Raw genomic sequence first — 26,151 nt, 5'->3', positions numbered from 1 at the left:
TAATTATAGCAACAGGACAATTATCTTACCTTTGCTCGTTTAAACAGTGAGAAAGTCTAATATTTAAAGAAGTTTTTACTTGCGATTTTGTTTTTAGCTTTATTGACACACATAACATAAATTGTTTGACATTCAGGATTGATTAAATATTTGGTAAAATTATGTAATTAATAACGTTTGTAGGAGAACGATCGATGAAAACATCCAAAACTTCGTAGTAAAAATCTTCAACATGGTTTTAATGCTTTGATATATATGCTATTTTGGATCCTTGTGGTGATAGTGGAGGGGAGGGAGGAAGAGTGACAGATCGTTGTTATATCAAGGAAAGAGGATCGAGGAGTGCAGCTGAAACGAAAGAAAAACAGAGAAAATTTATTTAAAATTCACAACATGCTTTATTGTAGGTCTGCAAATTGAATAATAGTTGGGTACAATACCACTAATCCTAAATTATTTTAAGATCCTGCGAAGCTGTTTGCCAGGCCAGCAAACCTTGTATTTTTTTTCTCGTTTCCTTCTTTTCTCATTTTCCAAGAGGAAAATCCATGTAAAAGTATACAATATCAATGTAGAAAAAACACTTTCTTGGCGTAACGGTTAGAGCCAGTTTGGCAAATAGCTCGCAGTACACTTTACAACAAATCGCGTACAAATTGAAAGGAAAAAAAGAACAATATACTTATCGACAGAATCAGACAATAAAATCATGAATGAAGTATCATGAAAGATGATTACTCTTTAATTAATAAAGTATGCAGTATTAACGTTACAACCGTATGTCCTTCTATGGCACCTGTACACACACATACGAAAAATTCAACTTAAAATATGTAGTATTGAAACATTAGGTAATTTTCTGTTCTAAATTATTGTCTAGCGATATATCGTTATCTCAGCTGAAGAGAAGAAAATTTCTCTCATTTTCGAAGCTTCTCGAGAGACTTGATTTGCCCGATGGGACCGTCCGGCCCGTCTCCTCTCTGTTTCCTCTCTATACATAGTCTCCCAATTTTTTTTTCTCTCCTTCCTCTGCTAAATTCTACGAAAACTTTCACGCATAGATATAGATAGAGAATTTACAACGCAACTAGCAAATTACGCCACGCAGCCAATTGCCATTGAAAAATTTAGAAATGTCCTCTACTTTCGGTGCGAGTAAAAAATTAAACTACGATTCGTATGTACACTATTAATATAATTTTTCTCTCGATGGTTATCTCTTTTCTTATCAATTATATAGAATCTGTTCATTTAAATGACTCGTACGATTAATCGCTGACGTTTTAGAATTCTTGCGCATCTCGAAGGATGTAAAGGCGTTTCATACCTATGACACTCTACACGATTATATTCCATCTAGAAAAATGACATATTAAGTTATATCGGTGCCGCAAGCTATCTTAGCAACGCATACACGATTGTCTTATTTTACGTATTTAATTTGACACACGCGCTAAAATTCCTTCCCCTCCATCTTTCTCTCTACTAGAGAAAGACACGGACGATTGGGATTGATAGAAATTTATCTCTCTCTCTCTCTCTCTCTCTCTCTCTCTCTCTCTCTTAACTAAATATCTAAATATCAGCTAAAAAGCTTTATGTTTTTCACCTCACTACAGTGTCTTCACCTTTAGATTTATCTTATTACTATTAGTAATATAGATAATGTCAAACTACTATAGATTCTTAATACGGTAATTGTACTTGAGCCGTGTGTGAATATATAAAACAAGTCAAACCGCATTACGAAAAGTTCTGTGTTTATGCTTAAGGACGTGTTTGCACTATCAAAGAAACGTGTCAAAGTTCTTTTGGCAAGTCAAAAGTTCATAGAGACTCGGATCATGTAAATAAATGGTTTTGTACACATATAGGTGCATTGAGAAACATTCGGGAGTGTTGGAAAACTTTGACGCGTTTCTTTGACATTGTAAACAGATCCTAATAATAATGGACCCTTGCTTTTAGAATATTCATTCGAGAGAATACTGGAAATCAATGCAAATTGCTTGGATTGGGTCGAGTCTACAGCATTAGGCACGATTGAGAATAGTACAATGGTTGATATGTCGAAAATAACGCAATTAAATTTATACAAAGTGGTCGAAGAAATTTGGCATGTGAGTTAGTTCGGAGATTACTGAAAATTTCGCAATTCTATTAATAGGAATAACATACTAGGCGTGACTAGCTCTCTATGCAACCGGAACAAATGCGTTTGTGAGCAGATATTCTATGGTCGATACACAAGTTTATTATTAAAACGCTGAAACAATAATCGAGTGAAAAATGAATGCAACTTTTCCTGCTTAACAGGGATCATCATTAATATCGATTTCTAATCAAGTCCAGTGATGGATGTTCGAGCGACCTTTAATTTTTCCAAGGAGCAGTTATTACGTATATGACAAAAAAAGAACTCTCCAGATATACACCGACTACGACTTTTTCGCATTTCAAAAGCGACTCGAGTGGAAATCGTATAAGAAAATAATTAAATGCACTTTAAGGATCCACTGGAAAAAGATATTAAAGGGCTAATATTTGTTCGTGTTTAAGAAGGGGGTATAAAAAGACACGGTCGCGATAAAGCTTACTGAAAACTTATTTAATGCCACGTGTAAAAGTTTGTGACGCGATGACTATGGAAACGTATGAAATTTACGTTAATAAGAAAGAAACTTGGAACACAGTTAAAAAAAACATACAAGTTACGCGGCATGTGGGTGGTGCACGAAAAAAAATATTATTGACTGAAAGTAACTATTAGCCTATCGGACTTATTCTGCTAAAACCTTGGACACTTTAAATTATGTGTAGTAATTGTTGATACGAGCAATTTTTCACGAGGCACGCTATCGGCTCTCTCTCTCTCTCTCTCTCTCTCTCTCACACACACACACACACACACACGCGCACGCATACATACAAACGCGCGAATTGTAAAAATTTCGTATATTTACAAGACCCAAACGAACGCGCCAAGCTTAAATAATCGCTTAAGTATTATGATTCCTCTTTTAAAAGCAAAAACACTCCACAGTACGAACGAGTAGCGATGAACTTTCAGTCATTTTTACAGCTTCTACGTGTCGAATGTACAAAGTTACGCAAATACAGTGGACTTAAGGGAGAGCAGACTAAAACGTGGCAAGGATCTCCAAGTTTTTGAGCATAGGTGGACGATAATTAAACTAAGAGTGGAAATGAGGAGCGAGAAGTTTACGGAAGCTCCACAACAATACGAAGTTCCCCTTTGCGTCAAAGGAACGATAGAAAAGGGATGAAAATTGCATCGCTCCAGCGGCCAGCTTATAGGCCAGGGTTGAGAGACTCGATTTAACGCGACCCGCTATGCTAATAATTTCTAAGATCGAATAACAAATTTCAAAGTCGATCCAATTGAACAGGCATTAAATACAATGAGCGAGAATCGTTGCGCTAACCTATTAGACTAATTAATATCGGACCAAGATTACAATTCCGATTTAATAAGATGTATAAAATAGCATAAATTACATTCGAATTTCCAAGGGCATCCACCGAACTACCCTATTCACACCGATTTCGACGATGTTTCATTAGAGAGAGAAAAAAAAAATATTCGTTGTTACAAAATCAAGGATACACTAGCGTTAATACGATGGTTTTGAAATCAATTACAAATTCGTGGGAGTCGCATTGGAAGAGTACTTTTTCGAATGTTACAAAATGTTTCGTATTACTGTGAAAGATATTTTGATTTGTCGCTTGAGATATCGTTTCTAATCAGCAACACTCTTAATTAAAGGAACATTACTTAAAGCCATTTAATTAAATTTTATTAGTTTCGAAAAGCCTCGTTGTATAGTATAAACTTATACATAAGTAGGGAATATCTACAGACGTTAGTTTCTCTTTCTCAACATTTCATTTACGCATTAACGCAAGTATCCGTAATATACGATGAATGTATAATAATATGCATATAAATCTTGTGTGCATATATGCGCGCACACAGTATATAAATGTTCCTCACGTCATTTCCTCAGGATTCATATTGAGCTAAGACACACTCTGGGCACTATATGGCAGTGATTACTGGTTGGTTACGCAAGGGTAAAAATGATCGTTTAATCACTACCCTCAGGCTCTTCTTTAACTCCTTTAAAAAAAGACGGCCCTTTGGTCTCTTTCGGACTAATTTTCTTTCCCAGCTATTTTTTGCGTACAACTTATAGCGATTATCAGTAGTCAACAAACTATTCTAATGTAAATTTTTTGCCAAAAAATAATTAACAGCCTAATTAGCTAATGGGGCTTACGCGCGAAATTCTATTTTTCTCGTATGAAAATATCGGTCACTCTCGTAAAACAGAACGGGGGGAACGGGGGAAGGAAAGGGGTAGGATGGCGGCGGCTGTAAAACATTTGCTTCGATGGGAGGCTGCGCGTTAGACATAAAAAATAGAATCACACATCACAAAACAAGTAGTCGCGTGACTATAGATACAACCAAGTTTGCTCCTAACAAAAAGTTACATTCTCGTATTTGAGTTACAGCTAACCATAAAAATCAAATATCAAATAAGAAAATCATTTTTATCAAATATCAGTTAAAAGCTTGATGAGCAAACGTAGCTGCTGTGATATGTGAAAATACGGGGAAGGCTCAACGGAAGCACACCCGAATTTGTAGTAGATTAATAATAATTATAAGAATACTAATAATTAATAAGAATAAGAATAATAATAGCCGCCGCTACTTCGTCATCCGACTCGTATCGTCGCAAAAGGGGGAGCAATATGTATACATACAGGGATGCAACTTTTAACGTAGTAATTGAGCGGCGTGAAGTTCGCGTCAAACTTGTCGTAAAAATTCTACGAATGAGTCTCAAACGTAATACCCCTCTTAATCAAATTTTTATCCGAGCTTTTGTCGACTTTATCAGTGAGTTCGACACGAACTAAAGTACACATTCGTCTAACCATTTTTCTCGTTCTCTCTCTCTCTCTCTCTCTCTCCCTCTTTCATTCATTCATTCGTATTCTTCCCACCCCTTCCCCTCCCACTAACTCTCTCTCTCTGTTTCTCTCTCTCTCTCTCTCTCTCTCTCTCTCTCTCTCTCTCTCTCTCTCTCTCTCTCTCTCTCTCTCTCTCTCTCTCTCTCTCTCTCATTCTCTTGAGAACTACACTATCCTTACAAACTACTGTACTAATCCTATGGTCGTTACAATCGTTATACTAAAATAAATTTCAATAGTAATTTGTACTTTTTCAACAAGTTTTGCATTTTTACCGATGCGAGCAGAAAATGCACTGTGGAGATATGCGGCACTTTTTACAGAGAATGCCACAAACCAACATTCAAGAGTTTTCATTGCATGTAGCACGTGGAAGACAATGATGCTATAACAAAAAGCACGTAAAGCTTTTTGATAATGCTGGCGGTGACTGCTTCCACTAGTGTTCCTGGTAGGGTCGCCGTTTCTCTATACACTCGTTGCGTTGATAATACGACACAGACATACGTCATATATATATATCCCCTTCTCTCCGTGTTTCTCTATAGGTGATGTAAGAGCGCACCGTCGTGGTTTTCTCTTTGCGGTAGAGAGAAAATGGGCGAAAAAGAGAATTGGGGAAGATCACGATGAAGTGGAAGAGGAGGTCAGAAACGAGAAGATCATAAAAAGGAAGGGGGGACAAAGTAGGATAAGAAAAGTGCGAGTTTCCGGGCGAACCGACAAGCGTTAAACCGGCACGGTACCCTCGCGCTCCTTTTCCTGCTGTCGTACGGCAACGGCTGCCTCGACCAGCAAATATAAACACTTGAATTTATCCTTATCTTCCTCTGGGGGAGTCGGTGGTGGTGTTTCGTCGCTATGTGGATTGTGAGCATTGTGCGTACTGTATACCTCTGTCTCGTGTTGCACATCAGGGGTTGTTGTCAAATGCTGTCTTGGAGCACTCCAATAAGCTGCTTCGCTCGCGGTAGACTCGTCTTCGTCCCTGTATCAATCAAACGTTACGTTTCAAGCCTACACCATTAAACGCGACTGTCGCGTTCCAAAAACACCTAACAAAAAATTATGTCTCTTCTTACCCTCGACGTGCAGGATGAGGTAGTGCCTCTTCGTAGCTCAATTGATTATTTTGCTCAACTTTGGTTTCTGAGTATGGATAAACGATCACACTAGGCCATTGTGTCGTAGGACGTTCCTCTTCACTGTGAGAGCTGCTTTCATAATCGTTTGGACTGTCTTCCTCGCTTCTACAAAAATCATTTTACTACAGTCAAATTGAACAACGAAAGTATAAAATAAGCCAAGAACCTTTAACTTACCGGTACATCACGCCCGCGGAATCTTCGTAATCATGATCCCTGCTGCGTTTGGGGGCGCTCATTCCAGCAAGTGAATTCCAATTCTGATTAGACCTCTGGTTCAATCCTGAAGATTGTTGATGACTTCCACCTGGCATCTTTTTTCCACGTCGAGATATCGTGTACTGCAGTGGATCGTGACCCTCTCTGCGGATCATCTCGGGTAAAATGCGTCGTCTCGCGTTTATGAACCAATTGCACACCTACAAAGATTCGCACTAGTGTTAGTTCTGCGATAAATATAGTCCTAAACCCTACACATTCGCTTTAAAATTAATTCAAATTTTTCTTAGATTCGAGAAAATAAATTTCAAGAAAATTGTTGTTTTTGGCACAAATGCACGAAAAATGGACGGATATTAAACGAAGGTTTTCTTCCTGAGATTATAATTAGCTCTCTCGAGTGTACTATTTTCATAAGGATAAATGTTGGTTGAGAATATTTACCTGCAATACAGTGAGATTGGCTTCTTGGCTCAGAGTGAGTTTCTCGCTGTCGCTGGGGTAAGCGTTGTATCTGTGTTCGTAGAGCCAACGTTTGAGGATTTTCACTGAATGCTTTGGAAGGTTACCCCGTCGTTTCCGGACGGAATCTGTGCCTGAGTGGTGTAGGATCCTAGAATGGGGCTTTCCTCGGATCGTTGATGCTTCTTGCTCAGCGTCGGAGCCACTTTGGTCATCGTCAGTGCTGCTCGATGACGGGAAACGCTCCCTCGCTGAAAATCAAATCGTACCATCAGCAAATATCCTCGGGAAACACTTTGATAAAACAATTCAATGATATATTGCTTGCCAGTGGAGAAACGGTCTTGGAGATATCTGAATTGATAATAAAATCACCAGCAGTTTAAATAATATAGGCAAATGTGCTGAAGTCCAATATGTGTCTCCCATTAAAAATTTAAATAAGTTTTTTGAATTGTTTCAAGAACTCTGGTCTAAATTTGAATTTTTTTATTTAATACAATGCAGCTGTTATATGGCTTTTAAAACTATGCGTATATTTGAAACACCGAAGTGTGATTCTCATTGACCTGCCGAGGGGGTAAACGTCCCTTTGCATACAGGGTGTCCCAAAAATGTCGGTACAGCAATATATAAGAAAAACCGAGTTTACACAAAATTCAACGTAAAACCACTATTTGGAACAATAATTCAATATTTTCAAAAAAAGAACAATCACCTAGATTTGAAAAATCTCACAGAATCAAACTTATTTAAAACACTCGCGATGATCACCAACAGTACACCAACTCTTCGCGGTAAGTTACCTCGACGACATCGTTATATAAAACCGTTGAAAAAGTATGAAATTCGCGTTCTCGAGAGATTTTCCCCGAAACACTTGGTTCTCAAGATATTTGGCTGTTCCGACCTTTTCGGGATGTGGCTATATGTTAATTTATATATATATGTTAATAGCGGTATACTATACGCACATATTAAATACGTGCAGCAAACTAATGAATAATTGAGTTTAATTGTGGGAAACCGTAGAATTTGGTATAATATGACAAAAGTCGAGTGGACGTCACGTCATTGGCTGTTTAACCAGCTAAGCCAATAGAGCGATACTGTCGAGCAGCGTGTAATATATAACTTGGTAGATGCCTGTATAACGGGAACTGTTTGAACAAAGGGTGCAATGAAATGTAAATGCGCAGGAGTGGGGAGGGGGGGGGGGGGGGTAAGGGGAGAGGTAAGAGGAGAAGCGAGGCAGGTAATTAGGAACCGTTGTGGAAAATAATGCATTTGTAGAATTTCGGGGAAAGTGCAAAAGAAAAGGTGGCAGGCAGCAGCAGCAGGATATGGCGAGGCGATACACGGGCCTCTGCTTTACATTGCTAATATATATATATAGAACGACGAGGCCTTAGAAGAGCTTTCAAAGCATGGCCAAAGTCCGCCTGGCGAACGGATAGAAGAAGAGGAGCTACTACTTTGTAAATGAAAGATATATCCCGCACTGTGTGCTACTCCTATGCGATGGGGCGTGCATAATTTTCTATACGAGTGCACAAAAGGCTTCGATCGGACTCGGAGGACCGCGTCTCGCGGAGGATCAAACTATTCTTTCCTCTCTACGATCAAAAAACGCCAATTCTCTCCAGGAGCACGCTGCAAGTTCAACGCTTCGTACAATTTGATCGCTACACGCGAGTTGGTATAAATAACAACTTGTCAAATTTCTCAGCCTGACTCTCTTGGAATAAATTTAAAAGAAATTAACCTCGGGTGTAAAGAAGTCGCGCACGATTTCTTCGTCGCAGTCGTCGCTTTCGTATCTTTATGAGTGTGCGCGGAAGAAACGTAACCCACCAAGGTCAACGATACATTTTCATACGGAGAATATATATATTCCAGGATTGCACGCGTCTTAAAAAAACAATATAATATTAAGATCGCACTTTATCGAGTTACATCTTCATTTTTAAACGCGGTCTGTCTTCGGCTTCGTGGCGAATGTCGAGAATTAAAATTTTAATTTATTCCTCGTAAATCTTTGCATCTTCCAATGTTATTAATACCGAGTCGCTACTTACCCTCGTTTTACAATAATTTATTCCGTTGAATAACCAATGCTTTAAAAATTGACATTTTTAACAAGAAAAACAGCTTTATTGGTCTCGTTGTAGAACGAGGTGTTTACTACGATATTAAAAAATATATATATATATATATATATATATACCTACTCGTTTTAGCGTGTGAGAAAATTGTCGGAATTTTAGCAGAAGCGACGCACCGAGTCTTGTGCGACACAACTTTTTGCGTGGATTATTTAGAATTTATGTATATACATGTATTTATATAGTAGATAGGAAGGTATAGAGTACAACGGCGTACAATTCCGAGACTCTATTGGGGATAGTACAGAGTGTGGAGAGATATCTGTACGACATGTTAAAAGTTAAAGTTCGTGGCCGTTGGCTTTGCTTCCGCAGATTATCGAGGAAAAGAGTGTAAAGATGTGAGCTGAGTTGAGTGGAGCAGAGCAGGCCAGTTACGTCACACACTCGGAGAGCTCCGGAGATTTCTAGTCGCGATGTGCACACATAGGAGAGGCTCGGTGCGAAAGGGCCGAACAATCGAGCTTTGCCAATGACGATGACGCAATTTTATCGATTTTGCCAAGTGCCAACTGGAAATGCCTTCTTTCGAATGCACGGCCGATCGAGACTGGCGAAAATCTGAACCGGAGCCTCGAAAGCTCCGGTTCGAGTCGTAAACTCGATTATGACGTAGAAAAGTGGAAAAAAATATTCCACGCATACTGCAACACGAGCCGAACGAAAGAAATGCAAGATTCGAGGCTCGCCCGAGCCCAGGTGTCAGCGACTCAACGCCATGGCATAGCAGCCAACTTCACAGTTGTCTTGCCGTTACGCGGCGAAACTTGTACCGGGTGTCCGTAATTTTTCATCATTTTACTTCATATGATTTGGAGATTAATTATTATTCTAAATTATTCTTTTACTTTGAATAAAATTATTAGGTTTTTGGAAAAGGTAAAATATTTAATTTCGAGTATCGCAGTTTGTTTTTAAATAATTATACTATTTTTAGTAATTTATAGCAACGCTCTACTCAATTGCTCGATCAAGGTTAATTGTGCGTCAAAAATATATTCCAATTTTCTGCAATGACATACCTTAAATTATGAAGAATATCCGAACATTGCAGAATATATTTCTTCAAAATCTGAATTAACGTGCAACTGTATATAAACTTGATTTTGCAACTCTGCGATGATACAAGTTTCCAATAAAACGTTTTCCAAGAGAAAAAAAGAATTTTAGAAGAAAAAAAACTTGAGAGATTCTACGTAATCGATCAAACGCACGCAAGTAAAATGAAAAGTCTATGTATCCTGTATCCTTCAACGATAGATAAGTGTATATTATAACGAGGTATGTAACGCACTTTCAAGGTCTCGGCGGAGGCTGAAGGACACGGTTCGCAGAAAAGAAGACACGAGTAAACATAGGTTCGATACAATAAAATCTAGCAGTAGTAGAGATAGAATACTTAGGTAGTAGGATACTTAGTGCATGTACCGTTCGCTGGTTTATAGCCGGGCCTTTTAACCGACTTTCCGTTTTGTCCCGTTCGATTTCGCACTTAATGGAAGGAATCCCACGAAACGACAAGAATCGATCAGACACGGGTAAAAGTCCGACTGACCGATACCTTCGAAATCCCCCTCCCCCTCCCTTTGTATTCCCCATTTCATCCGTCAGTGATTTATTAGGCCTGCCACGTATATATTCCAATAAAACGAAGGAAAGAATTCTATGTCGAAGGTAAAAGGGTCTTTAATTACCAGAATGTACCTACAATATTCGTGGAAGGATAGGCAAAATGTGGGACGCATCCTTCGACGTAGAATCAATGGTCATTCCATATACCCTCGAGAGTCACGTGGAATACAAGAAGAAGAACGCGGCAAGCACATTTATGCCCCTGGAAGGAAGAAAACCACGTCGATCGGTAGAAAAAAAAATGTCTAACCGTAGACTCGAGCTAATCTCCTAAAATTACATTAATATTCACGCTTATCTGGGATATTAAGCTTATCGTTGATATCCTAATCTAACGACACTCGTATTTTTCTTCCCAAGATAACCCTCCTGCACCGTTTCCATACTTTCAGATCTGTCTCAACGCTCGTTTCCTTCACGCATTCTTCAATCTGTAAAGATAGTCGAGTTGCTCAACGGCCATAAGCCTCGAAACGATTCCATATATAAATTTTCACAATGTGTTGCAACGAAAGAAATAGAGAAGGAATTAAATTATGCAGTGGTACACTTGTTTCAGTCCCCCCTATATATATACACATATATATAAACAGTAGTAGAAAATAACATAGAGAAAATTCAATAGAGATAAGAGGCCAGGCTCGCAGGGTGTAATGACACTTGGCAGTATCGCCAAGCGATCGAGCAGGAGAGGAGAGTGTCGCCGTCGTCGAGGAGCACTCGCCCCGTGCTTCTCTTCAAGATCGTCGGAATTATTCAATGAGCGCGCTAGCAAATTTGCTTAATTACCGACTTGGTCGTCGGAAGGACGCGCAAACTTGGGGTATTAAGTTGGGGCTCCAGAGGAGACTCTAGGAGGGGGGGGGGGGGGAGTAACCACGAGTAATATACGGAATAGCCCAGAGCCAGGCTAGGTAATGTCGCTGAGATTCTAGATCTGAAAATAGCCCAAGTGCTCTCGCTTCTGGTTCCATATTTAGATGGCGAGTATAATATAGGTCTGAGCTGGGGCTTGCTTGACGGACGGAAGAGTCGGTGGCCGGAGGGGGGGGGGGTAGAGAAATAGCGACTTCCTGGAGGTAGAACGTCGTTAGTTATTTGACGCGTGCTCTTCTTTTCCACGTGTAGCGCGTTTAGGTATATAGCGCGATGGCAAGTTGGTCGAAATCCCGAAGCGGTGCGTCGCTTCGCCCAAAACAGGTCGAACCTCCGACCGAAAGGACTCTCCGGCGAACGCCCGTACGACACTCGTACGTGACATTATTTTTATACGCGTGTTGGTGTACCTATACTTGGCGCGAAACACTCGGCAAAAATCCACACCCCCGAGCTAGAGAATCTCTCTCGTTAGAATGATCCGCAGCTCGGACACCGAGCGAGCAGCTGTCACTCGAGCGTAAATTTAAACGCCTTCTCGCATCATTTATTTTCATAGACAAAAATTCCCCATATATATATATATATATATATTTAGCTTGGACGGAAAGCCTCATGCTTGACCGCATAGATTTACGATCAACCTTCCTATGACTCCCTGAGTCACCCTACTCGGGTATCCACTGGATGGTCCAGACTGTTCACCCTCGAAATGGACACATTGCTGGTGTTCGTTCATGGTTTTTTTGAATATTACAATGATTTTCTCTTCTGTGATAATTTTGTAGCGTTATAATTTTATTAATTGCTAATTAAGATTTTTAGATAAGACTAGAATTTTTTTCGTACAGTTTTAAATTATTTCGTACGAAATCAACGCTCAAGGACGCGTGTCCGGTTGCGAAGGATGGTAAAAAAGCGTTCGGTTCGAGGGTTGAGATAAGGATGGAGAAAAAAAGCGTTCGAAGGTTTTGGTCTCGAGAGACATCTCATGGTCCACGAGGTGATTAAGAAAAGAATGATGTCGGACTCTCCGTGAGAAAATGATCTTTCATCGAGACGGGACGTTGAAGAGAAATGCTGGCTTTTCTTTCGAGTTGTTTCGAAGATCGAGTTGGCGGGGGGAGAAATGGAGAAAGCGAGAGGGCAAAGAAAAGAGCGAAACCGAATCCATGAGGCGGCCGGCCATCGCGTCTGCACTGCAATTGGCAACTAATCTTAGCACGCTCGGTGCGATGCGCCAGCGCACAGCGGCGTTACGTAAGGTCCAGTAACCTGACGGCGTAAAATTAGGTTCTAAGCGGTTCATCAGGCTAGACGCCAAACGCCCAAGCATCTCATCTCATCTCGCCTCATCCTCCAACTTCAAACTCTTGCCTCGGATCGACTTTTCGCATTCCAACGATTCTCAGCGCGCGCGCGCGCGTGAAAATGCGATTTTTCCAGCGACGAAAAACAGCGGGAAAAAGAGGAGACTCGAGCCTTCGGTACCTGGGAGAAATGTATTTCTGACCGGACGGCGCGATCCAATAATGGGACCGGTGTCCAAATATCTGAGGCCGATTGCGTTGGTAAAGGGAGAAAAAAAATATTATGTACCTGATGTGCAGCCCCGCGCGCAACGCAAGATCGATAGAACAATGACCGCGTTACTCTAATTAGACCAGTCAGCTCTGAAACCGTCCCGCCGGCGATCTCTTACCAACAGAATTTCACCTCCAACTGATTTATTTATATTCGTGCATTGTGTTGCATCGTTAAGAACGCTGTATACTTGCTCCGTCGGCCGCGAACGTTCTTCTCGCATTTTACTCATATTTACCACCGTGCTTCATCGATTATTTGCTCTGTCGAGAGAGTCTCTTGTTTGTTTTTCTTTTCGGTTTCCTAGTAAGTAGAATAGGCCCGTTTCACAGAAGCGCGCGCCCCGACTGACAACAGTGTCCAGCAGAGATTTCTTGAAAAGTGAAACTAATGCAAAGCGAGCGTTTTACCTGCGTAGCGATAAAAAAATCTACAAGGCCGTTGTTTGGCGTGTCGTTATATGGCTGTTGGTATAGCAGCGGTAAAACAATCTTTTATCGTGGATAAAATGTGGAAGAGAGGGCAGAGAGCGGGGAATTCGGAAATTGCTGAGGAAACTCTCGCGTAGTTTAGCCAAGGGACTTGACTTTGAGTTTTATTTTGCTGGAAGCGCATGCACGCACGAACGATAATATGCGTTTCTTCGCAAAGTACCTGATTGCATATGGAAAAGGAAATGTAGGCCGACTATTTATAAATGAGCAAACGGTCAGAGTGACTTTGGCCGAAAGAGCGAGGAGAGTAGCGAGGAATCATCGACGGGACCTAGTATGATTTGCGTGCGTCGATTAGTAGGTATTTGTGTATGTATATGCATATATATATATATATATATACATGCCATAGCCACGAAGAGACACACACACACAGCGTCTATAATGGAAGGACGATGAGACCGGGGACTTATTTTTTGCGCCAGGTTCACTCTCGTTCGAAGAAGACATAAGCAAGAGACTGATAAAATATGTTAATGCAAGAATAGATCTATGTAAGAAGTATATAGACCCAACTGACTCGGTGGTAACATCGTTTAAACGTTATTGGGCAACTGGCATACTTAACTAGCTTCGTTATTAAAATTGTCTGTGCGAGAGGGGAAAGCAGCTTTTCTTTTTTCTGTCTGAGAAGTTTGAGCGATGCCATAATAATAGATAATATATCTGCTCTCTACTGTAATTATAATTCTTAGGAAGCTGGTACGCGCGAGGGATTGTAGACCGAAGATTGGAAAAGAATAAATGAACTCTGACATGTTTCAGCCAGTTGTATAGTCTATAACACGCTGTTCTCTTGAACAATTCGAGGAAAGAGTAAATAGTCTACTGTATTTTTGTTTCTCTTTTTTTGATCGAGGAGAGGAAGGCGTGTTGTTTGCCTACTCGACTCGAGCGAGCAGCAGAGACGCACAACACAACGCACCTAATTGAACCCAGTTGACTTTATAATAATCAGGTTGACTAGTTCATATTGGATCCTATCGTTTAGTTGGGAAAACTCGAACGTATACTATCTATTTCTCACATTAGAGAACAATTACATCGTATCCACCGTGGATCCGATCGACTCGATCGCCTTCAAACTCTCATTTTCACTTCGTAACTCTCGTCCGCTTCTGAAAAATTATCAATCAAACACTTTTATGATAATTTTTCTCAAGTGAAAACCTTCAGTGTTGCTGGGGATCGTTGTAGCGATATACTGTGCCGATTATGCAGCAGCGATAACTTCCATATCGATCGGGATGTCCGTTACGTAACTCCAGTAGGAAAGCTAGCGAATCAGAGGTTGAAACTTAACGAAGAGATTAAAAAAGAATTAACGAAGCTTCTCCTTCGCAGGGACGCGTCGAGTCATTCGAATGACTCGCCCGGCACGGTATTGCAAAAGCTGCGATACCGATCCGTTCCCACCACCTCGGCGCTCTCCGCCTATCGACTGAGCAAAAAACTCAAAGATGGCGTTTCGGTCGTTTTTCACGACGTCGCGAGAGAGAGAGAGAGAACGATTCGAGCGGGCAGTAAACATGCTCGCACTGGCTGTTCGCAGAAGAATAATTAAGCTCGAAAACACAGCTGGGGAATATGGCGCTGGAATCAGTAGTTTTAGAATGATTCGTCGCTAGATCGGAAGGTAACGGGAATATCAGCAACTAAGAATAAGTCGAGGGAGCTTCTTCTAGCGACAGCGGCGTCCAAAGTTCAGACCTGCGCTGCGGCCTGCCTGAGATAGCATGTGTCAACACGCCGTGTGCACACTGTTCCTTCCAGTGGCACGAAGCGTCGAAAAAAGTAGTCTCTGTTGGAGCAGCGCAAAAAACACAAAGAAATGACTTTTGGCATAAATCTATCTCTTTCGACAAACTGGTAGAATCTTGCCAAACCTTCGAACGGCACGATAGCGATGGCAATAAAATAGGACAGTAGGTAAGGATGACTCGTACCAAACACGATAGGATATTATTAATTAAGCGTGCAAGTGGAAATGGAAGAAAAAGAGTGGAAGGGAGAGAATGGGTTTGCGACGGAGGGATCGCGCGCGCGGTAACCTCGTTGACATCTAGTTGCGCACGCGGCGCCGTTCTGCATTCAATACATCGATTACATTAGGCTAACAATAAGCGAGAGAAAACTTATACTATACACGTATACGAGCTATACTGCAGTTAAACACTCGTTGGTAAACGTGTACGCTTGAACCATGTGCGTATACAATGAGAAAAAATCATTTCATTCGAATAAATATGAACAGTCACGATTCCAAGTGTGTTCTTGCTTCCAGTAGATAAGTAAACCGATTGAATAACGGATCGTTTCAACGAAATTTCATCTTTAACGTCGAGTATTCGATTGCGAGCATTCCGAAAGGTTTTTTGGGTCTAGTGATTTTTTTCTCGCGATCCGAGGTAAACCTATACGCATAGCTCCATTAAGGAACGTCGTCGTCGGCGACGGTGAAGACGGTGAAGACAGCAGCGGCGACTTCTCGGTTATTCGTAGACAAGCGTCATGGCCAATATGGCCCAGGGCCATTGACAGTAACCAATGCCGAGCGGATCTTTGCGTTGGATCTATCGTGTAGGCCCGATAGCGGAGCAAAATGGACGACGACCTACTTCTTAAGCACGTGTTACTTTCGATATTCCGTTACTCCCTGCTAATCCAACCCGACCAATCATCCTTCCTTTCCTCTGTTTTCGTTTTCGCTTATACCCCCCCCCCCCTCATCACTATTTTTTGAACTCATCGCGCACACAATTTCTCAGGCCTATTATGCAACGCTTCAGCGGAGTACATCTCAAATCCATCATTATTTCGCCGGAACATCATTCGAATGATTTGCTTCTCTGTTCTATATATATAAATATAATAAAATTAGACCAGTAAGATTTAAGCGATTAAATCACAGAACATTCCCAAAGTCAGCGTGCACGTTCCAATGATTACAAGTTCACGAATGTGCATGACAAGATCATTTCGCGAAATGATAAGGCGACGATCGCGAAATATAAGAGCGAACTTGGAAAGAAGAGCGATTGGTTTGATCGAGGAGAGAGAGAGAGAGAGAGAGATTACGACAACGTCGAGTATCAATCAAATTGAAAACAGTCTACAGATATTAAATGTGTTTATTAACGTCTGAATGTTTATCGAAACCATCGCTCAATTCCCCGTCGAGTACCATTTTCAGATTAAGAAATGGCGCGTTCATTCTGAAAAAAGCACATTGCAAGGCACACGAGACGACGAAATAGCGCGAGCTAAGCGGCTTTATGTTGATATAATACGATCCTACCGATTACGCTTGTTTAAACTCACTCCAGTTCAAAGTACTTTCTCATTCACAATGAATTCTATGAAATAATGGTAGAAACTGTTGGATGTTTTATCTAAAATAACTCGAATTTATACACACTTGTCATCCGAAATTCTCAAAGTGTTTTATCGACGGAGAATATACCAGAGAGACCTTATCGCCATTTTACAAATATTCAAAAAGAATACTCACTTATTTTTCTTGACACGCGCAACCGCGGATTCTGACATCATCATTTTTATACGTCATAATTTCAAACAACCGACTAGACTTCGCTTGGAGAATGATATTTTGCTTTGACAGAAGGCGCTGCAAATCTTTACAATTTACGATTTCACGCGAATGAGAAAATGATTGACTCGCCTATGCTGGGTATGATCATAAAGAAATCATACTTCTTTTTCTCATTATTTTCTGTAAATTTTGACAGCTAATTGTGGCTAACTGCGCGTTTTCCAGAATTCTCTTCCTCGAGTAAATACACAAAACGTGCTGGAGAATTTCTAATGAATTTATAAGCACGGGAACGAGACGCTAGTTTTGATTAACGCGTAAAAATTGGAAATATCCGAGGGAAGAATGGGAATGGTCAAATTTGACGTTGAGGGAGAAATGACAAGTTGGTAATAAGGAGAATCTAGAGGCAGAGGCAAGCTATTGGTACGTAAAGCGCGAGCGGCAACCACGTGGCGAGCGAGTCGAGTGAGAAAACCGTGCGCTACGGGGTCCACACGGTCTCCCGCACGGATACCCATTTGCTGTCCTCGCCTCGCGGTCGCGCTACGCGTAACGCCACGAGACTTCCAACTTAACCATACTATACATACACTGCCGGAACGTTTTGTTTTCCCATCTCTCTCTTATCCATCTCCTCCCTTCGTGAAAAATCGTCGAGAAAACCCGAGGCCAACTTTCGTAAAACTGTCCAAAGGTTGTCCTTAAAAACTGCCCCTTCCTTGCACGATTTTCCCATGATCCTCGACTCGACAACAAGTAAACTTGAATGAAACTTCCTTTCTGTCAGATCTCCACGTTTACGAAGCATTATTTCAGTACCTATAGCGTTTATACTGATTTAAACCGTATGTCAGATTAATTAAACAAGTACTTGGCAATTATTGAGAAAAATCTTTAGCATAATAAATACGATTATTAATTTATTGGTTTATCGACGGTAAAGAGACGTGAAAATATTAAATTGCGAGTGTAAGAGCGTGGATAGAGAGGATTTGGTTTAGAGGCTCAGTCATTGCACAAGACGCACAAACACGCCTCGTGTTTCGTTATTTTGGCTCTGCGCAGGCGACAGCGTACGTTTTTTGCATTACGTTTTCCTAGCTTTTCTCTCTCTCTCTCTCACACACACACAGCCTGCGCCAGGAATGCTCAATGTCTGTTTCCGTTAATCGTTGGTAAAAACTGCAAACTCTGCAAATTTTACTTTTCTCGTAATACCCATCGAGTTCTTTTCTTCTCGGAGGCCCGGAAGAGCTAGTAAAATCTTCTTCCACCGTTTAATATCGGGAAAACTTTCGTAAATTAGCATACTGAATTTACGACGGGATGCTCGAGAAGTCAGCGTGTCAAAGGAGCTTTGAAATTATACGGCTACGCTAGTTTAGAAAGCTGCGTGGAGAGCGTAAGATCGGTTACTAGCCGTGCAAAGCTGAAACTTTCAAGATGAGAGCAACAAGAGTGAAAATACTGTTGGTTGATCCACCCGCACCAGTTTGTGCGTAAAGCGCCGATTACTCGCAGTTACGATAATCTCGTTGCCAACTTAAGATATACTGCCGTAAAAATTAGTTTTATCCTTACAGCTCTTTATTTCAATCAGGCAATTAATAATGATACGCAAAATCAAAATTAGACAAAAAATAAAGCTTACGTTAAAATGTTCTATTTACTTACCTAGTTTGACATCCTTTGCGAAAATACGAAGCTTTTTAATAACTTCTTGTTCAACATCAAGAAGATTATTTATAAATTATTTAAAAGGCTTTCGTTAAAATTTAATTTTTACTGATTTTTAAAATTTATATCTGCTTTTAAAGAATTATTTTGGAAATTCACCGATTGGCTCTCGTCTGTAAAATGTGTATAGGTTTTGGAAAATAAATAATTTATAAAGTCAGTTCTCCTTCTTAAATTGCATCGAGAAGGAATTTTTTCTTCTTCCGGTTATTGATAAGGTGGCTTTACTGATAGTGATTAGGGCGTTTTCAGTAGCACAACACCTTTGTACTGAATATATATTGGTTTCTGGAAACTTATTAACCTTAGATGGAAAGGAGGAAATTTTTTGTACGGCTTATAATGGAAAACCCATGAAAGGTTCATCAATTTGAAATTAAAAGTATCGTATTAATCGACAGCGACGTCTGGCCAACAGGAAGTCAGGAATTAAACAAGTTTTTAATCTTAATTAAATTTTAATTAAGGGCTTGACCTAGAAAATTTATAAAACATTTCTTTAGAATTCCATTGTATACTATCTATGGCTGCTTAGATACTGACGTAAAAAACGTCATTTTATTATTCGCTCGATTACGTGTTTATTTCGAAAATATAGCGGCGTTTGATGTGGTGAGAAGAAAATCGTACCAATCATTATTAAGTGCATCTAAGTGTATTTATGTGTCAAAGAGGATCAGTAAACGTAACATTAAAACTTGAAGCATTCATTGCGTACCTAAACTTCTCCAAGGAGTTCATAAAAACTATAAACTGTATTTAGAAAAAGTGACGCGCTGGAAAGAAATACAAATAAGCAATAAATCTTGCTTCTAGCTAAATTGAAGTTAAGAGAATCGTAACAATAACATTTGTAGCGTCAATAAGAAGAGGACTATTCAAGATCAATTTTGCAAGGATGAGTTAGCAACGAAAATTGCAAGAAAAATCTGAAATACGATAATGGGGAGAAATGCGCATTTCATTTCTTTTCGCGATATGCAATTTGTTCCAATGCACCTGCAGTTGAAATGTCTGAATCGACCGTAGTCGGCGAGGTGCGTTTAACGCTGCTTCATAGCCAAGTTGAGGTTACGTTATGGCGGTTGCGTGTACGCTAAAAGTGACAGATCACTCGGTTTCGTAGTACAATCCGAGTATAAATATAGATCAAACGGATAATTTGGACGCTAGAAGAAAATATAACTCGAACAAATGGATGCTTTTGTAGTTTTAGGGAAATTTCACATGATTGTGCGCTACAAAGGAGAGAAATTCAATTGGAAGCTGATGTACGATGACCCATAGCCAATTGGGCTGTATACAGATAGGCTTCCTCGCGAATGCCGTAATTCAGAGTACGAGAGGGGAGAGCGGGAGGGAAGGAGAAGGGGAGAGAGGGAGGAAGGAGAGAAGCAAGGCTGTGAAGAGAGAGAGAGAGAGAGAGAGAGAGACTCAAGCAAGACGAGTAAGGAACAGCCACAGAGGAGACCCTTGGAGCTTTCAAACGAACAATGACAGAGTGACAGCTGCGGGAGCACGAAAAACTGTCTCTCCTGTCGCTAGGTCTGAGGAAACTAGAGGAGATCGCAAAAGCAAAAGCTATCTTTAATGACGAAAGCTGAAAAAATCTTGTTTGAAGGAATGTAGAACGGAAGATTTTAGAAAAGTGAAGGGAAAGGTTTGGAAAGACGGTTGGACGACGTTAAAGTTTCGACTGTCAGGCCTGTGCGAAGCAATTCAAGCCGAGTCGTGAACAAAATGACGACCAAAAGTTGTTGCTTACCTGCTCTGTCGCTGTTGATTCTTTGCTCCAGATGCATGTTTGCAGGCGGCAGCATTTTAATCTCTCGTTGCACTTGTCGTGTCGTAATATAGACCCGTATCGTCTAAACGCCAGACTTAACGAGTCTTGGTTTGTGAACGAGCACGTGTTCCGCGTCTCGAAAAGCGTCGCACTTCCACTGTCGTTGACGCGAGGGAAGCAGCCGTTAAACCTGCACTGTATCGAAAGAGCGCGCGTGCACGCTTACAGTAATATGGCGTCCGCAGCGCCCTCTGTTCAGAAAATTCACCAAGTATTCTGCCTGGCCTGCACGCTTGTCCGTGTAGTATGAACAAGACTGACTGAACCGGCGACGCAGCACGCTATACCTTCCGCTCCGCTCTGTCCTTTCTGTCTTTTGCTTTTCCTCTTTTCCCCGCCTCTTCCTGCCTCTCTTGACCACTTCCACCACCACCTACACGTCAAACAAACCTCTCAAAACCCTTATTGCCAATCGCACTTAAACCAACTGTCAAAAGACGCGCACCTTCTTAACCATCGGAACCGTCCGAATCGACCATGTTTATTTCTGTCGCTTTTATCCTTGTCTCTCGCTCTCTCCCTCTCCTTCTTTTCCCTTACTGTCTTCCCGTTCTCGCGCCTTATAACGGATCAGCAATTCTCACTAGAGCGACTACGGCTCAAACACGCTCGTTTCAGCAACGATTCAATTTCCATTGAACAACAGTAGCGACGACAGCAAAGAATCGTGTTGCAGACAGCGTTAACGGCAACGGTGGTGAAGCGTTTCGGTGCTCTTTCCTTTTCGATATAACAATGCCTCTTAGATAAGCTTGAGAAAAGCGAGAACGTCGGTGACGGCAAAATGCCCCGGCGATCCCTCCAGCGTGACTGCTGCATTTGACGTGCTTCGCCGGCTTTGCTGTCTCTCTCTCTCTCTCTCACTCTCCCTGTCTCTCTCTTATTCTAATTTTATTTCACACACTTGTACAACTTATTACTATCAATCTTTATCGTTGACCACAGTTTTTCATTGATTTTCAAGAAACTTTACAATGCTTTAAGCATGATAGCTGCCGCTTGCCGGTGTAGCAGGTAGCATCGGAGCTAAAATCACGGCAGTTTCTGACCAACTGTCAATTCGTCGTCGGAAGTAGCGTCTGAACTGGAAAGGTACGCGCGGGAGAACTGTCAAAGAAACCGGTTTTTCGTGCCAAGGAATGTGGGAAAAGAACCACCTCGGGCACTGGGTAAGGCATATAAACTTGCGATGCTTACGATTCGAATGCCATAATGCGACTGAACGCCGTAGTCGGGACATCGGTCTCCCGGCCGGTGGGTGGTGGTGTGGTCTGGCGTGGTACTGTAGTAACTAGTACCCGACTAACACTACTTCACACAGGAGCGCGGGACATGGATGGCAAGCGCGAAAGCGAAGGAGAGAGAAGGTAGAAGCCGGCAGATCCGCCAACCATGCCGACGCCGACGCCGGCTTGACAGCAGCTCGGTACTCGGACTGTATCCCGCTCCCCCCCCCCCCCCCCCCCCACTTCTCGTGGCTACCGCTAGCGTCGCTCCCAATCCTACCCCCTTCCGCGAGCGAGACTACAACCCCTCGTCTACCTAACGGTGTATTCTATCCCCACCAATTGAACGGCCATTACCACTTGGCGGGAAAGTTATCCTATGACAGCTGCCGGTTTCACGACCAGCCCTTCTTCTTTTTCGTTTCTGCTCTGCTCTTTTATGTTGATAATCCCCCTATCTTCCTTCTTTCTCCCTGTATTTCTATCCTCTTCTTTCAAACAGATATATTTCTCTCCTTACTTCTCTCGCGTTTCTTATCCCTAGATTTTCTCACCATCCATCTCGTTTTTTCCCTTCTTTTCTGCCAACATTTACCGACGTTAGACAAGATCCGGCTTCGTCTTCCGGCGGGAAATTCCCGCAATATAAATAAAACTTCAAAAGTAAGCTTGCTATATTCTTCCCGTAATTAGCATGACATTTTTTGTATATTGTAATGAAATAAGACAAATGTAATATGCCATCCAAAATAAAACGTGCAACTAGGTAAAGAAGGCAATGGCAGATTGTGCAGAGAATAGTTAGCTAATATAAAACATCTTTTATATTGAGAAGTAATTATTACTACAGTAATTGACAAAAAGCTTCAATTGAAACAGTTGAACGAACGATAAGCCTTATCTTCTGTGCTATTATTTTCAATAGATAGGAACGATTCAACGATTTTGCGCAAAATTAATGATGTAATGTGTTTTTTCCCCAAAATTTTTTACTCTAATAATAGAGGAATATTTATTCTACACGGGTATAAGTACGCTAGTAGCAATTAAGAGTTCTTGAGAGCCGGTTTTATTTCTCGAGTATATGCCACGTGATTGTCACAGGACGTTCGGCAGCCATCTTGTGTTAGTTGGTGGATGTGTATTACGTGCGCGAGATGACGAACGGGAGAGATAGAGAAGGGAGATGAGATAAAGGGAGATGGTGCAACAGTAGCGGTAAAGAAAAGGGGGAGGGAGAGGGGGTGTAGCTCGGGAGGCAAATCTGTGAATAAGATGCTTGGGCTCAGTCGATATTACAGAGAGCGACGAGTAGCTAAAACAGGTGTATATTTTATAAATAGCAAGCGAAACTTGTATGGAAAATAGCCTTTTAGCTCGAGTACTTGATGAACGATTCTATACAAGCTCTGTACCTGTTTCAGTGCGGAAAGTGCTGACTGATAAAACAGTTGGTTTAAAATATAAAAATCTTTGACTGAAATAGAAGTTTGAAAGAACATAAAAATTATTTAAGTATTATCATTTTGTTATTTGGCAATAATTATGTCAAATAAATAAAAATCCTTTGAATCAAATCTATGCAGTAAGTCCAATTTATTTTGTCTTTAAGGAGCTATTACAATGTGAAAAAGAAAAATTAAATTATATTTTAATTAATTTTTTATTTGCATAGGAATGCATGTATCGATACAGAACTATCTTTATGTAGAAGGTACACTTTGCACAAATAAAAAATAACTTTTTCTGCATAATAACTTAGATTTACTCTCAATGATAAATTAAAAACGAATACCATGAAAAATAAAATTTATGTGGCTGGCGTAGATAATTCGAGCTCTTTGGATATTTTCAGACAAAAAACTCAATATTTTAGATGGTACACCGTAATAGTCCCTTAAAACTTAAAAGCTGCATATTTTTCCACTGTCAAATCAATCTTCAAATAAAAATAAGTTTTTAACGTTAAAAAATCAATTTTATCATTTAATCTGTTAAAACAACAGTTTATACATCAATGTGAAGGAAATAAAGTTTCTTTCAATGAGAATATTGATAAAATAACAGCTTCCTAGAATATGCAAAAGAAATTACTAATCTCCATGTATTAAAAAAAAATCTTGATGACCTTCAGCGGTCCTTTAACACTCAAACCAAAGTTAAACCGATATCTCCACCTGAAAGAATAACTACTACTTGTTCAACCAATGCTTAATTTTCGAGATGCAACCAAGGAGACCGAGTATTTTAGAATACTGCGTGCTTTCCACAGGCAAGTATTGCTTATTGCAAGTAAATATTACAAGCAAATCACTCGTTTAAGCAAATACTTCGTCGGAGCTAAATTTATTTTACAAGCAATTTTTTGAAGAGTGCAGACAACAAGAGCAGAACTATTAGCAATGTCGTCTAGTGCCATCACGTCACCACCACCGCGAGGCGCGAGTACTGCCAAGTGGCAGGTCAGAGCACAACAGAATAGCCTCTTGCTTGCACATACTTGGAACATTTCGAGGTAAGTCTCGCGCACTTTCTCCCACTATCACTGTTGACATCCTCAGCATCGTTTCGTTTTCGATCGACACCTGCTGCTACCTATAAATCAACTCGCCAATAATACATTATTCATAATAATTCTATCTACGCCAATCAAGTGCCTCTGTGTAAAATAACTCAGGAATAACAAGGATCTCATTTAAATATTTCTATAAATATAAAAATACAACAGAATTATTTTTCTTATCCGCATCCACGTACCTTTGGTGTGCTAAAATATCTAAAGTGTTACACGTTCGATTTTTCCAGGTGGAGGATACGCAGTTAATTAACGTAGGAATATCGAGCGATAGAAACTTTATTCCTGATGATGTTTTGTCGCCATTTATGCAATTACGAGTATTGTAAGTATAATGAACGAGGTGGTGTGGTGTTACGCGTTACACGGTATGTAGAGCGACGCGTCTGGCGTGTGACTTGATGACAAGAAATGCACCAAATGTAATTCTGTAAATTGTGCTGATGCGTTTCGAAATAGCTCTAGAACATTAGAATTTCATACACACACACATATATATATATATATATAGAGTGATGCACGGGTCTAAGAAAAGATATAAAAGACGGGAATTTTTGCACGAGATTTTTTTTAACTTCCTCTTTATTGCATTCGAGGTGTTACGCAAAATTTGATATTATTTAGAATAATAAGCGTGTACAAGTTTGTTAATTTTTAAGTTCTAGCTCTGGGGGTGTCATATTATTCTCTCAACATATTTATGTATATGTGTGAACTATATTATGAATTTCGGCGAGGCTTCCAGTTCACGGTATAAGCTATACTCTCTATGCATATCCCCCTTTTCTCTTATTATACTCGAGTGTGTGTATCCGAGAACGTGCACAACCAACACACCGATCTCGTCTGTTTAAAAAGAGTGGGGATGACCATTCACGGAGAGTGGAGTCAGTGCATATTAAGAGACAAGAGCAGAGCAACGAGAGCGAGAGCTCTTCTACGGCCCTTCTTTACCGGCATCACGTGAATATTATTAGAATCACTTTTGAAATTACGTCTGTGAAAGATAGGTACGTCGTCATTTCACGTCGCGGATTTCATTTTTATTGCATTTTTTTGAGAAATTGAACTTCTTAACTAAATATTCACAGCTTTCGATTTATCGATCGTTCTTATAAAAGAGAAGTAAATAATATGAAATTCTTTGTTAATTGGTTCTAAATTCTAATTGTTTTTATTAAAAAGAGTTGCTAATAGGCACTTGGTATTTAATTACTCTACTACAAATTCAGGAAAGTGTGTATAAATTAGGTCGATAAAATTTCGTATTCGAGATGTCAAACAAACGGATTCTACCTCTGGACTTCATTATATGTACGAGCTATTTAATTTAAAAGTGATTTCAAGTCTTGTTTTTATGGGAAATTGGCTAATAATTGCATTTGTAAGACAGATATTGCTTTAGAGAATTTCTTATGAATGTAGTTTATAAAAAATGGACTTGTTACATATTTAAATATCAAAATTCATATATAGACCAATAAAAAATTAGCTCATTAAGAATACATTAATTATTAATTACTATATTAAAACATATGAAGCGATATTAAAGAAAATTTAAGATATTTTCCTAGAACTTCCTGTTTTATCTAAATTTCTTGGTTACAAAAAATTAAATCAGACA

The 26,151-nt window shown here is 40.2% G+C and overlaps 1 protein-coding gene across 1 annotated transcript; it reads right to left on the bottom strand.

Annotated features, from left to right (window-relative positions):
* Window positions 1-5,153: 5,153 nt before the first annotated feature.
* On the bottom strand, window positions 5,154-21,924 carry LOC136782558 (homeobox protein TGIF2-like). The gene is made up of 5 exons (XM_066742064.1): window positions 20,646-21,924; window positions 6,819-7,087; window positions 6,333-6,574; window positions 6,093-6,260; window positions 5,154-5,998 (listed from the first exon to the last, which is right to left on the bottom strand). Exons 1-5 carry the CDS (start codon window positions 20,698-20,700, stop codon window positions 5,740-5,742), a joined length of 993 nt encoding a protein of 330 aa, XP_066598161.1. The 5' UTR covers window positions 20,701-21,924; the 3' UTR covers window positions 5,154-5,739.
* Window positions 21,925-26,151: the final 4,227 nt, after the last annotated feature.

The sequence above is a fragment of the Prorops nasuta genome, unplaced genomic scaffold, assembly GCF_024137725.1.
Source record: "Prorops nasuta isolate Cenicafe-Biocafe unplaced genomic scaffold, Cenicafe_Pnas_1.2 PNAS00027, whole genome shotgun sequence".
Lineage (NCBI taxonomy): Eukaryota > Metazoa > Arthropoda > Insecta > Hymenoptera > Bethylidae > Prorops > Prorops nasuta.
Note: the sequence above shows the minus strand (reverse complement) of the source record. Positions and strands in the feature narration are given on the sequence as shown.

Bases quoted from the DNA above. Each gene is read 5' to 3' on its own strand.
- LOC136782558 (XM_066742064.1), bottom strand. From the start codon at position 20,700: ATGCTGCCGCCTGCAAACATGCATCTGGAGCAAAGAATCAACAGCGAC. The intron at 7,088-20,645 runs GTAAGCAACAAC...TTTGATTTTCAG, and splicing joins AATCAACAGCGACAGAGCAG to CGAGGGAGCGTTTCCCGTCA. The intron at 6,261-6,332 runs GTAAGTTAAAGG...TGATTTTTGTAG, and splicing joins TCCGCGGGCGTGATGTACCG to AAGCGAGGAAGACAGTCCAA.